The sequence below is a fragment of the Stegastes partitus genome, unplaced genomic scaffold (assembly GCF_000690725.1).
Source record: "Stegastes partitus isolate 25-593 unplaced genomic scaffold, Stegastes_partitus-1.0.2 Scaffold1289, whole genome shotgun sequence".
NCBI classification, from domain to species: Eukaryota; Metazoa; Chordata; class Actinopteri; family Pomacentridae; genus Stegastes; species Stegastes partitus.
The window spans coordinates 7,624-20,527 of record NW_007579020.1 but is presented as its reverse complement, the minus strand read 5'-3'; the positions used below and the strand labels follow the sequence as shown (position 1 = coordinate 20,527).

The 12,904-nt window shown below is 40.5% G+C and overlaps 1 protein-coding gene across 1 annotated transcript in view; it reads right to left on the bottom strand.

The window, feature by feature from the left end:
* The window catches only part of mpped2a (metallophosphoesterase domain containing 2a), a gene marked incomplete at its 5' end in the record, with an annotated part of 63,943 nt that extends 52,986 nt beyond the window's left edge, over nucleotides 1–10,957 (bottom strand). Inside the window, one exon of the mRNA XM_008298160.1 lies at nucleotides 10,776–10,957. Coding sequence (XP_008296382.1) covers nucleotides 10,776–10,957 — 182 coding nt within the window. The remainder of the gene's footprint in view (nucleotides 1–10,775) is intronic.
* Nucleotides 10,958–12,904: the final 1,947 nt, after the last annotated feature.

Sequence of the window (12,904 nt, the reverse complement as noted above, 5' to 3'; positions counted from 1 at the left end):
GTTTAAACATTCTCTACACTAATGTCAGACGGTTATATTTTAGGTTCTCTGCTTTCTGTCCTTTAAACAAACTTCAGATGATCCAAGACACAGCTTCTTATCAAAGCAGCAAAGTCAATACTGTTCATATTAGAATTCATTTTTAAAATGTGCTTTTAGTTTTTAAACCTCTTCCTGAAGTAACTCCTGAGTGTTTATGTGAGATGCTGGTTTGGTCGGGCCCCTCTAACTCTGGTCTCCTAAACGTTCCCCAGAGCAGAACTAAAGACGTACAGAAATGCTTGATGCTGCCAGAGGACGTCAGAACATTTAATTCAGCAGATAGCAGCTTTTTAAGGATGTCGTTTTTAGGTAGCATCACATAATTTTCGTCTATTTGTTCGCTTTATTATGGACTAGATTTTTGTGATTTAGATTGATTTTAATCTCTTTTTTTCATCTAAAGCCCTCTGAGTTGCATTAATTGCATGAACTGTGCTGTACAAATTAAACTCTTACTATTATAGTTACTAACAGGATACAGTTAGAAAATGAACGCAGATTTACAAACTAAAAGCACTAATGTTTGGAATGATCCAAGCTAGCAAAAAAAACACTTTCATAGGACGGATGGATGGATATGTGTACTTATGGACAACCTGAAAACATAATGCCTCCAACGCTAGCTGCTGAGGATAATTAAAAATGTAGCTACGCCATCTTAAAAAAAAAAAAGACTTTGGCAGCTTTGACATAGACGTAGGTTTGCATCTGTATGTACAAAATTCAGCAGATTTTTATAAGATTCCTAGAAATATTTATTGACAAAACACTTTTGTTTCAGCTTCACCGGTGAGATAACCGCATCCAGCAACAACATGGAGTCCGACTGACAGGACGGTTTATGCCTCACCGCTGTTAGCTGACACCAATGTGTTGTGAAGCCCTTTTGTCTGTTTGTTTCTCCGTAATACTGTGGCCAGTAATGGCACCGGGTTATGATGCGAGCCAAGAGGGCAAATTGAATAAAATCCCGAATAAAGAGTCCAATATAAAGTATTTGCTGAATGAAATTGGTTTTGATGGAAAAGATGCGAGCGCGCTGCTCAATTTTTGCAGTGGCCGAGTCCACAATTGGAACTAAAACTAATCGAAAGTGAATACATGCGAATAAAAATTCAATGAAATCACTGCGGCTCAATACGGGGAGATAAAAAAAAAAAAAAGAAGAAGAAGAAGAAGCCTGAACCACATCCCACGCGCCTGAAAGAGAGTGTGTGCTCTGTAATGCTGGAAATGAAAGAATCATGGCTCCCCGGTCTATAAGTTTCATTCGTGCTGCTCTAAATTAGCTCTTGTCGCATCTCAGGATCATAAATTCCAGTCTAACCTTAAATGAGAGCGCCGTCTCTCAGTCCCCCAGCACTCTAACTGGATCACGCATCCATTTACACGCTCACACACACACACACACACACACACACACACACACACCCCAGAGCGAATCATCCTCTCCGCCGCCACCAGGCAGGGAAAAGCTGGGGAAAACATAATTACCATCAAACAACTCCATCTCCATTACTCCACTGGGAATTTCTACTGCTTTTTATTGCCACTGTGATATATCTTAGAGACTCTTGATGGAGTGATATACCTAGTTTTTTTTATTTTATTTTATTCTTTACTGACAACCAGGAGTATGAAGGAGAGTGTAAAAGAAATCAAAACAAAACTCTGAAGAACATGAATCACTGAAGTGTTTTGTCAGACATCTGGATGAGACACGTAAACATCTGCACACTCAAAAAAACAAAACACCTCAATTAGTTTTCCACGGTACATTACTAAAAATACACTCTTAAATGGTTAAATGGGAGATTAATAAAATTTATTTGACATGAAATCACGTAAATTAATAAGGTGACTATCTAAGAAAATTAAACTGTCATCTCCTCTCACGTCTCCTCGAATTAATGCTCAAAGAAATAACACATTTTCTAATTAGCGCAGAAGCAGCTAATGTACATTAGTTTTATAAAACAACTTATCAATCATCGTTAAAGTATTTGGACGATGTCGGAAACACCAGGAGGTAAAAACACGACTAACTTTCTGGTTCTGCTGTCAAACTCACGACAACAAAGGAGAAACTTTTAAAATAATCCTAAAGCTTCTCAAAATGCAAATAATTCAACGCTCATTGTTTATTAAACCCAGCGAGCCCGAGGCTGTTTCCAGGGTTATCTTACTACTAATTATGTTTAAGCTCTTATCATGGTCACTGTAAGAACGAGTCACACATCCAGATCGTCCTTCATTTGGTACGATAACACTGGCAGATTTTTATATATTAGCTTTTAATAATTCATATTGTGAAGTTGTTGTTTCTACGACTATCTTACAGTGAATGCAGAAAGTAGAGATATATTTCAGAAATGCATAAAAGGAGTTTGTCTGGATTCTGACAAAATCAGACCCATGAAATTATGAAAGTCATTTGTATTTACTACAGATGTGTCTGCAGAGGTGCATCATGAGGAAACCAGGTGAACGTCCGTCTCTCCACAAACGAGGGTCTTCAGAAGCAAGTTCATTATTTAGTGTTTATTTTTGATACAAAGTGGGATGTTTTATCAGCTCTTTGTTGGAAAAAAATGTTGAAATTTGCAGAATTTTTAAAACAGAATTTACTGAACTACACAGAAAAGTCATGTCGGGAAGTTTTAGTTGATGTGAGCTCCACCTCTACAATAAACACTTTGTCAGTTTAGACATAAAGTGCATCGGTTCGGTTTTAAGGGGTAAAAGTTGTCCACTTAACCGTTACAATTATAGCTAGTTACAGACTAATTTAGACTCATTTAGACTGAAATGAAAAGCTCCGGACAATGAGGGGAAATTTTAGTTTTGTAGCCAAGTGGTTTCTGGTTGTTTTTGCTCCTGTCACGTTTTTACCCACTGTGGGATCATTTCTCACTACAATATAAAGTCCTGCACCTCTCTTTTGTGCAGAATGTCACAGTTACAACGTCATAAATCATAAAGAATAAGAGAAAATACAGTTGATTTTCTTTGACTATTTATTTCACAAAGTTTGACCGAAGAAAGGAATCAGCATGTTCAACTTTTTTTCTCAGATACAACAGTAGAAATGGAGACTCCACATACTATAGGTTATTTAGGACTTACATATTTAATTTGTTTTTTATACTTTTCTCCCACATGCCCTGACTGTTAGTTGCAGATGAGTCGCTGATGGGTTCCTGGTAGTTTAAAAAGAAACACAAATGGCTAAGACGTAAAGAATAAGGAAGAAAATTCATAATTTTAAGCTTAGATTTGGTGAAGTTTCCTGAATAAAAAGTATTTAACAGAGGTGTAGTTCAAGGACCGTTGGAAATCTGATGATTCTCTTTGTTTGTATGTTTCTGGCTCTGATAATTGGTGTTATTTCTGTATTTTTTTTTTACAGACAACACACCTTTCAAACCTGTCGGCAGATTTTAAGGTTCAGAGGGTTACTCTTTAAAGATAATGTTTAATGTGAAGTCAGAAACCTGCTGCCAACTCGTTTCCTTCGACTCTAAGGAACATTTCAGTGTCGGGTTTCTGTGCTGGTTTAACAAACGGCTACTTTACTCCTTTGGTTTAGACTCGCTGCTCTCGTGAGCATCAAAGCTCTAACAAAGCCACTGTGCCTCCTGACCAGCACCAAGCAGCAGAGCTACAGTCAGCGACTAGCTGGTGAACACGGTGCAGCATTCAGCAGCTGAACCAGCAGACATCTCCATCAGGAGTTAATAAACACAACAAGGCTAGGAGGCTACGTTTATCTGGTGATCAGAGACTTCAACTGAATGCTAATGTTGCTCAGCGTCTGCTGGATGTTTTCACTATTGATTAATTTACCAGCTAACCTGCACTTGATTAATTGTTTAGTTTATAAAATTAACTGTAAAAATAAGTTACAAGCTGAAGTTCCCAAACGTCTCAGTTTGTCCAACCAACAGTCCAAAACCCAACCAGGACGCAGAAACTGGGAGTGTTCTGGTGTTTTGTTTTCAGCATTTTGTGATTAACTGATTGGATTTGCACAATCTTTATGCCAAATGATTTACTTATTACCGACACAACATCACACACTAAGGAGTCCTCCGGGAGCAGATTAAAGTGGGAGATCAGAGTCGGTATCATCAGAAAGGCTGGTTCAGGGAAAACTCGGCATCAATCTCCAACGATCTCCTCCAAGAGGCCAAACAGCAGTCGATGGCCCGGACAACCTGCTGTCTCCTCTAAAGCGTACGAGGAGGAACACAACAGTTTAAAAAGAAATCCACCTAAAACAGCCTCCTCAAGCTGCACAATCACTGATTTTGTTGAATTCTGGCTGAAATTGCACTTCCAATAGATTCCACTGCAGAAAATGCTTTGTGCTGTTGGACCTCCTCCCTGCATGATGCTGCTTTTGCACAGCGATTACATTTAGTTACGCAACTACTGACTTTCAGGAAGCTTCGGTTTTTGAGCCACTGCTGTGGATGGACCTGCTCCGTCTTCACGGGTGACACGAAAGGCAGCCAAAGAGGTTCAAAATCGACAGCATCCTCTTTGAAAAACGCCTCAGTCTTCAAATGTATAACTGGTTCTCATTAGCCAACCTAAACCCAGAGTTTCATAGGATGGAATTATTAGAGAAAGATCCATTGTGTATCCTCGTGTACCAAACACTTAATTCTCAACAGATTGCTGCACTTTCCATGAAAATCCAGACTGTCAACAGGAAATCAAGGCATTTTTCGGAGAACGCGTCAAGTCAAACCAGACAGCGACCATAAAAACAAGCATCACTGGTGGCAGAAAACATTTAAATGTGACGAGTACACTTCTTGCTCTTCCTGAGACGCGCCGCATGTTTAGGTTTTTGAGCGCGTCTCAGCAATCAGTCCGTACATCGCAACCTCAGTCTTTCATCCAGAAGAAAACATCAAAAACAATTATTGAACTAATGTGCCTTTAAAACGCACTTTTTTCCTTGTGATTTTCATCACGCTGCCGTCTCTTGACCTCCTCCATTTTCCCTCACTCAGACTCTCTCCGCCTGCGTCAACAAGGACACAATCCGGCCTTGGAGCGAATATCAAACCTTTCACATGCATTTGCGTTCGCTTTATTAGAAGCTATTCTGTATGTAAAGCTGCTGAGAGCCGTTTGTCCTCTAAAGAGCACAGACAAATGGTAGCAACTAAAACAGCATGATCAAAATGTTTTCATTTTCCGACTTGAAAGCTTGGAAACTTCGCCGTCTACAATAATTACTGGCTTTTACTGACAAAAAGAGGGTACGTTGTGTATAAAATGCCTGAAGCTATAGAAAGAAAAAAAACCCACAGATTTGACTAATATGAATACTTAAAGACAAGACAGAGCAGGTCTGATCGGTCTCGTCTTTAAATTTGTTTAATATCTAAACACATTAGTTTTACATTTATTACAGGTAGGTAGCTTCTGTGCATGTCAGCATACTGTAAGTGTAGTTAACCTCTGTAAGAAGCCAAAAGTGAAAACATTGTGTACCAATAAAACTCCTGACTGACTTATGAGCACTGGTGCTGGGTGAAAATTAAATGCTCTTTTAATTCTATCAATCCCAACAAGTCTCGGGACATCGTGGTTTCATTTTTCATCACTGGTCGCTCATTTTCACTGAAATCTTGAGTGTGTGGAAACAGAGCAGTCCGTCATGAGGACCAACTGTGCTGTATGACACAGTTATAAAGCCATAATAACAAATAAAACAACAAAAATCATCTTCCGCATACTGAAAAAACCTGGAGTCAACATTTATCTGAGTGAACACAGGTGTTAGCAACACTGGAGGAAAACGGCGTCTATGTACTAAAGGTATTGTTTTTACTGCTTAAATTTGTAATTTGTGTCTGTACTCGTCTCCTAAATATCCATAAGTGTTGCCTACAGCTGAGTCAGTCATGGTTTTATCGTAGCACCGAGAATCTTTTGCTTTTTCTATATTGTGGTTGGAGCAAACAGCTTGTGTTTTGGCACATCGTTAAATGAGACATGCAGAATGAAGTGACTTTAATGGAAAGTCACAGTTTTAAGAATAGATTTGGTGAAGCTTCTTGACCAAACAGCACATAACAGAGGAACAGTTCCATGTACAATATAGATAATTTACTACCTACGTTTTTAGTTTGTTTCCACGCTCGTCTACACAGCCTGCAGTTCTGCCCAAAGAAGTCCCTGAATGTTCGTTATGTGTTCACTGCAGGTGAGTCAGCTGAGACTTCTTGACTGAATCAAGGAGATTTTTTAGTTTTTTTACAGACTCTAGCGACTGTAAGCGATTTGTTTTTGGCATGTTGTGAAAGGAGACGTGAAGTGCTTTAAATAAAGGATTTGGTTGTTTTATCAGTGAACTGATTGGTTCAAAACAGCTGAAACGTTGAAAATCTAAACATTCTTTTGGCGTTTTCAGTATTTTGTTGTTGTAATTTTCCAAAATCCAGCCGGTGGGTTTGGAGGTTTAGAGAATTAAAGGCTTTATTTGAAGAACGTGACCTTACGCTCCAAATGTTTTCACTTTTCTTCTGAAATTAGAGCTGCATTAAAATGTTGTTTTTCAAATAAACCCCATAAACTTTTTCTCCTGTTTGTCCAACAAGTGTCTCCACCCGCCGGCCTTCGTCTGGTCTGGACGTTCAGCCTCCAGACCAACAGTCTTCAGCGGGACATTAACATGCCGGGTGCTCCCAACTACACAAAGTCATTTTCCACTTTGCTCCGCATCGATTCTCCATTATGGCCAATATCTGTGTTTTAACAATGACTGCACAAAGCACGGACGCACACACACACTGTCTGGGCTGATGGACGACCTCCTGGTGCTGCCAGGTGCTGTTTTGGGGTGACACAGTGGAAAACAGAAGAAGAAAGGAGCAGGAGAAGTCCAAGCGCCCGCATGAATGTGTGCTTGCTCTTTGTGCTGGAGTGCATTGTGTGTTTGTTGCGTCTGTGTTTCGGAGGAATTAAGGGCACAGCACCTGGCAGCACTTTAAGGAGTCAGCCGGTGAAGTGGGTGAACTGCTGTGGCTGCAAATCACGTTCACTATTCATGAAGCTCAAGAAGGTTGACAGCCTGTTTAAAACTGTGCAAATGTATCTGAGGAGAAATAAAAACCCTGCAAACATGGATCAGTTTGCAGCCGCTGCTAAACTTTCAGACACAATGCTCCCTTTCAGCCAAGAAATCTTGAATTTTCAGAGCCGTGCCTGTGATTTTATTGTGTCCAAACTTTCATACGTCACATGTTTTGTCCTTCCAATGGCAGGGATTGTGTTTTTAAGCCACTTAAACCCCTCAAAAAATCTGTTGTTGGATTTAAAAGCAACGTTATCTTTAGAAACAATCACCACTGATCAAAACCAGAAACTATAAAAACTTTTTCAAAAAATCTTCAGATTTTCAACTTTCCAACTGTCCTTGAACTAAACGTGTGACCTACTGTTCATCAGGAAACTTGAAAGCATCTAAATTAAAATTGTGATATTTAATGAAAGTGACTTAAAAACAAACCGTTTGCAGCAACAACGTTCTGTTAAAAACCAGAAATTCTGCACTTCTGGGTACAACGGTGAAGCCATGGAAATGTAGGATGATTCAAAGTTTTTTAAAAACTTTTTTGTGTAATAAATAATCAGAGAAATCCAACTTTCTTTTTGTGATCCATGGCTTGAAACGATGTTATACCTACGACGTGTCTGAGTTTTCTCTTCTTCCACAGAGGTGCAGGACTTTAGATTAAACTGTAAAATGAGTCCACAGGAGCAGGAAACACCAAGAACCAGCTTGTTGCTTAGAGGTTTAACCACTTTGGTGTTTTACTAACATCAAACCTGCAATTACAGGTCTTGAGATTAACTTTTGATGTTGGTTCACTGACTTTTTGCATTTAGGGTGCATATTTTATGTTCACTTTGGTGCCGACTAATGTATGACAGCCTTTATTGTTCACATTGGTCACTTCCTAACACACTATTTAAATTATTACAAACAGGAATCCAGGTGCAGATTAACAATTTTTCATAATTATAATCTGTGCTTCTTTGGCTTTATGCCCTGACAGAAAAACCTCTGATCCCTGCCGTGCTTTGGCTCTTTGCAACACAAGTAAACGTGATCCATAATATTTGGTCATTTTATCATGTTTCAGGATTCACTTGCGATGGTGATGCGACCGGCGTACATGCAGAGATTCATGCAGTTTAGAGGGACGGTTCGACCCAAGCTGTTCTCTGAAGCTGCGATTTACAGACGTCACTGAAACACCTCGTCTGCAGACTATAGGAAGACGCTACCGATGAAGGTAAACACTGTGAGGCGGCTGGGCATGGACAAGCCTCTCGTCGCTACTTTGCTTTCTGTAGCAACTCAAGACAGGAGTGTGAGCAAAACTTAGTTGGAAAAGATAAAATTAATCATTCTAATGTCAGATTTACTGAAACTGATGCGACCAGTTAATTCTGCCCTGTACACATTTTGTGCTGCACACTGAAGCCCTGGTGTACTTCAGGTGTAACAACCATCCACATAAGAAGGAAGAAGAGATTCAACCACTTCAGTCTGAACTGCAAAACAATAAACCAAAACACTGATGTGACTACAGCCCTGGTTGTTCTAAGGGGAGTTTTCAAATTCATCTGCATTAGTGAGATTCAGTTCATAGCTAGCAAAGCGGCACAAGATCAAGAGGCTGTGAACTTGACAGGACGGCGCCCGATGAGTGCAGTGGAAGCTGTTTTCATCAAAACTCTTGTCGAAAATATGGCTGTTTGAACATAGCGAGCATGCAGAGAGTTGTAGAAGTGGATTATGCTGCCGGAGTTGGTTTGAGAAGTTTCTAAAAACTGGATTTTTTTTTTCTTTTCCCTTCGCCGTGAAAACTGGGTCAGTGTTGGAATCCAGTGGAAGTGCTGCGAATCCAGACTGACTGCAGCCGCTGTCGTCTTCGGAGAGGCACAACTTTGACAGCCACCTTTCAACTCTGCAGGGGGCAAGTGTTTGATACTCAAAACATAGATTTGGAGGAGAGTACCACTTGATGGGGTTTATTTTTTTCTCCCATTCTGAAACAAAAAAACAAGTCATGGCGGCTTCTTTTTACACTCGTGACTTTGACTGTTCTGTCCAACAAAGTGAGCTTTATGTTATCATGGCTGAATACTAGAAAAGGAATATTTCCATTCTAGCAAACAAAGCAAGCGATCAGTCTTGAACTAAACAAGAATTTTGCCACCACCAATCCTAGATCTTGATATTTTCCAGTTTCGGTGCAGATTGGTGCAGAAAAAATGCAGCAAAAGCAAATCTTCTATCATGTGATGGCCTGTTTTTGCAGCCCACCTGTATTCACTACTACTGGCCCAGTGAGGGGCGTTACGTCGAGCTTGTTAACATCATGCACATCAGTTTTGTGCAGGCAGAGGCAGAGCTTTGACAGCCACCTCCCAACTCTGCAGGGAGCAAGTGTTTGACACCCCAAACATAGAGTCTGAGAGGAGCCACTTGATGGGGTTTGTATTTTTTTTTCTCTACTCTGAAACAATGACAGTAAGTCATGGTGGCTTCTTTTCACACTCATGACATGATTGTTGCATGTTTTTTTTTTTACTGCTTAATCAAAGAAACTGAGCTTTGTTTTCATGATAGCTGAATGGGAAAATGAACATTTCCATTCTTGTAAAAAATGTAGTACTGAACTGAGCATGGATTCTGCCACCGTGAAGCCCAGATCTCCCATGTTTTACATCTACTTTTCTGTGCAGACTGGTGCAGAAATGTGCAGCAAAAGTGAGTTTTCCATGAGGTGATGGATTGTTTTTGCAGTCCATGTTTATTCACTGCTGCGCGAGACGTTACGTAGCGCTTGTGAACATCGTGCACACCGGTTTTGTGCAGGGAGGGCGTTTGTGTGACTGATTTCAGAACTGTACTTCTTTCAGTAATTTCCTCCAGCGTGTCTCCGTTTTGCCCTCGTCTCATGAGCCGGATTCACATTTCTTTTAGGTTTAAACGTTTTCAACTCACGCAGACACGGCTTTGCTGCAAATTGTAGCACCCAGGGCGAATTTATCCGCCTATAGAATCGGCTTCCGTCGAGTCTCTTGCACTCCTTCCCAATAAATTTCATGAGCTTGTTCTGTTTCAGCTGCCCAGGGCCGATCGGGCGAACACAAATGATTGGAACAAGAAGAGAAAGAGTTCAGACGTCTCAACAGTGTTACAGGTCAGACTGGTGGGTGGCACTTATCGATTTCTGCGCTTGGTGAGAAGCAACGTCGGCTTGCATGCGTGTTTTTTTTTTTTATTCTCTTGTGTGTGAAACATGACTACATAAGAGGGACAAGAAAAAAAATAAAAAATGCTGCAGAGTCGTTTCAGATCAGGGTCCAGAGATGAAACACTGGCTGCTGGGACTGAAACCACACATACAGACACACAAAGCCCAGGACTCCCACCCACAGCATGGAGCCAGAGGGGGAGGTCAGAGGTTAACTGAACCAGGGTGTTAGGTCAGACGGGTTAAACTGGACACTTTAGCACAGCAGTTGGGGGGTCAACAGGGGAGAGGGGCGGGAGGTTCATTGTGTGGTCCGGTTACCAGTTAAGCACGCAACGTGTCTCGTGCCTCTGGCCTCATTACGGACTGGTCGGCGGTGTGCGAGCGCGGAAACAATGCATGCGTGCGGATGAATGCGCGTGTTAAGCAGTTTAGTACCTAGCCAGTCGTTGAACTTCTTAACCTCGGAGGGCAGCCCCAGCTCGGTGAAGTCGCCCATGTGCAGCAGCACGTCGCCGTAGGGCATCTGGACGCCATCTGTACGCGAGTGCGTGTCCGAAACGCACACGAACCGGGTGTGTCCTGCTGGTTTGGGAGTGTCGTAGGGAATCGGGTCCACCCTGAAAACACCCAGGAGAGAGAGAGAGAGAGAGAGAGAGAAAGGTGAGACTTCAAACAACTCCTCCTCCTTCTGCAGGAATGACGGCCGGAACACTTAAATCTGAACAATCACATCAACATCACTTCTCTCAACAGTTTGTGGAACATCAGTTTCAGTGTCGTGTGTTGCATTCCTTTTATTGTCTGATGCTACTTTACTACCTCAGAATCATTGCCAGTATTACTTAGTGCATTACTTTTTCTAATCCATTCTAATTTTAATGCACTTATTGTTATTTTGACTAATATATTAAACTCATATCTTGTTGTTTTTCTATTACGTATTTTCTCGTGTAGTTTCTCAAAGTTGGAACATCGAGCAGAAGAATTTAAAGTTTTATCTTGTCCTATAAATGTTAAAGATTCTGGACTTTGGGTTTGAGCTGATTGGTTGGATGAAGATCAAAGCAGCAAAGGAAACGGTGCAAAATGTAGTGACATCATAAGGAAAGACAAACAAGAAATACTGGTGAGTGCCGTTGATTACTGAGTTCTCTAAAAATGGGGAAAATGACATTAATGCACAGCAGAAAAACACTGATAGTGCACATGTAGATACAGACAAATTGTACTATTGAAATATACACAAAATTCATAATGCATGAATTTTCCCTTTAGGGCTTAAACTAACAGGGTTTGTTTTTTTTTTTTTTTAATTTATTAATTGTTTGATTATTTTCTCAAAAACCTGATTAGTCTTTTATGAAAATGTCGATCAGTGTTTCCTAAAGTTTAAGGTAATGTTCTTGTTCTGTGCACAACCCAAAGACGTTCAGTTTACTGTCACTGAGGAGGAAAGAAACCAGAAAATATTGACATTTCAGACGCTGTAATCAGAGAATTTAGAATTTAGCTCAAACACAAATTTGTGATCTGATAAATTCAAACGGCTGATCGCTCAGAATTCACTGTGTGCGTTGCGACTTTCATTTCTTCTTTCCAGAAGTTGTCGAGACAGTTTGTGACCTTTTTTCAATCTTTGAGGTAGTTTGAAGGCACTTTACCGCCTGTACAGAACGTACCACCACCGAGCTGTGACTTCCTCATAACTCTCACGGCTTCATGCCATCAGCTCGGAAGGTATAGAAACTCAAAGAAAGTGATTTCTGACCTGTCGCGTCGCACCGTAAGCGCATTTGAATCCAAACAATTTCGCGAGCAGTTAAACTTTCCGCTCGTTTTCTGATGTCTGCCCTTGGTGTTATTTAGTCATTTTATAATTTAGAAGACCCAAAAAAAAGAAAAAAAAGGAGCTGCAAATCAAAGAATCTGCCCTTTTTTCTTTTTTTTTTTTTACTCTTTGTTATGCTTTAAAAAGCTCTCTCAACACGGACGCATGTTTTTAGGAAATGTATGCTAATTTCACACGAGGAAAGCAGAAAACTGGAACCTTAAAAAGATCATTTGTTGTGGAAAATAAATTACACGGTCCGCGGAATAATGCATGTAGCAGAGCAAAATGCATCTCAAAGAAAAGAGGAGGCATTACAACAAGAGGGAAGTGTGCAGTTTGGGCTGGAAAACAACCAGTGCTTCGGCTGATTTGATGATTTGTGCTCACAAGGAGGGCAATGGCTGTTTTGTGGCATCAGATTGACTAAAGAGACGGTGAATTAAGGCATGCCATGTCCTCTCTATCCATTATCTAAAGAAAAAACACTTAGACCCAAGTCTGGCTGGGAAAAAGTCCTTTATTCGCCGCCTTTTTGTTTGTTGTAAGCGCGTCTGAGAAAATGGAAGAAAAACCTGTACTTTTTTTTTTTTTTTTCTGACTGAAAGGAAAGAGGAGAGAGAAAAAAAATCATCTTGTCTGTAATTGAAGTCTACAATGTGCAATCCTCCAGCACTCTGCCACTAGACTATTATTTCATTAGAAGGGATGTCACTCTGTCAACAACATCAGACAC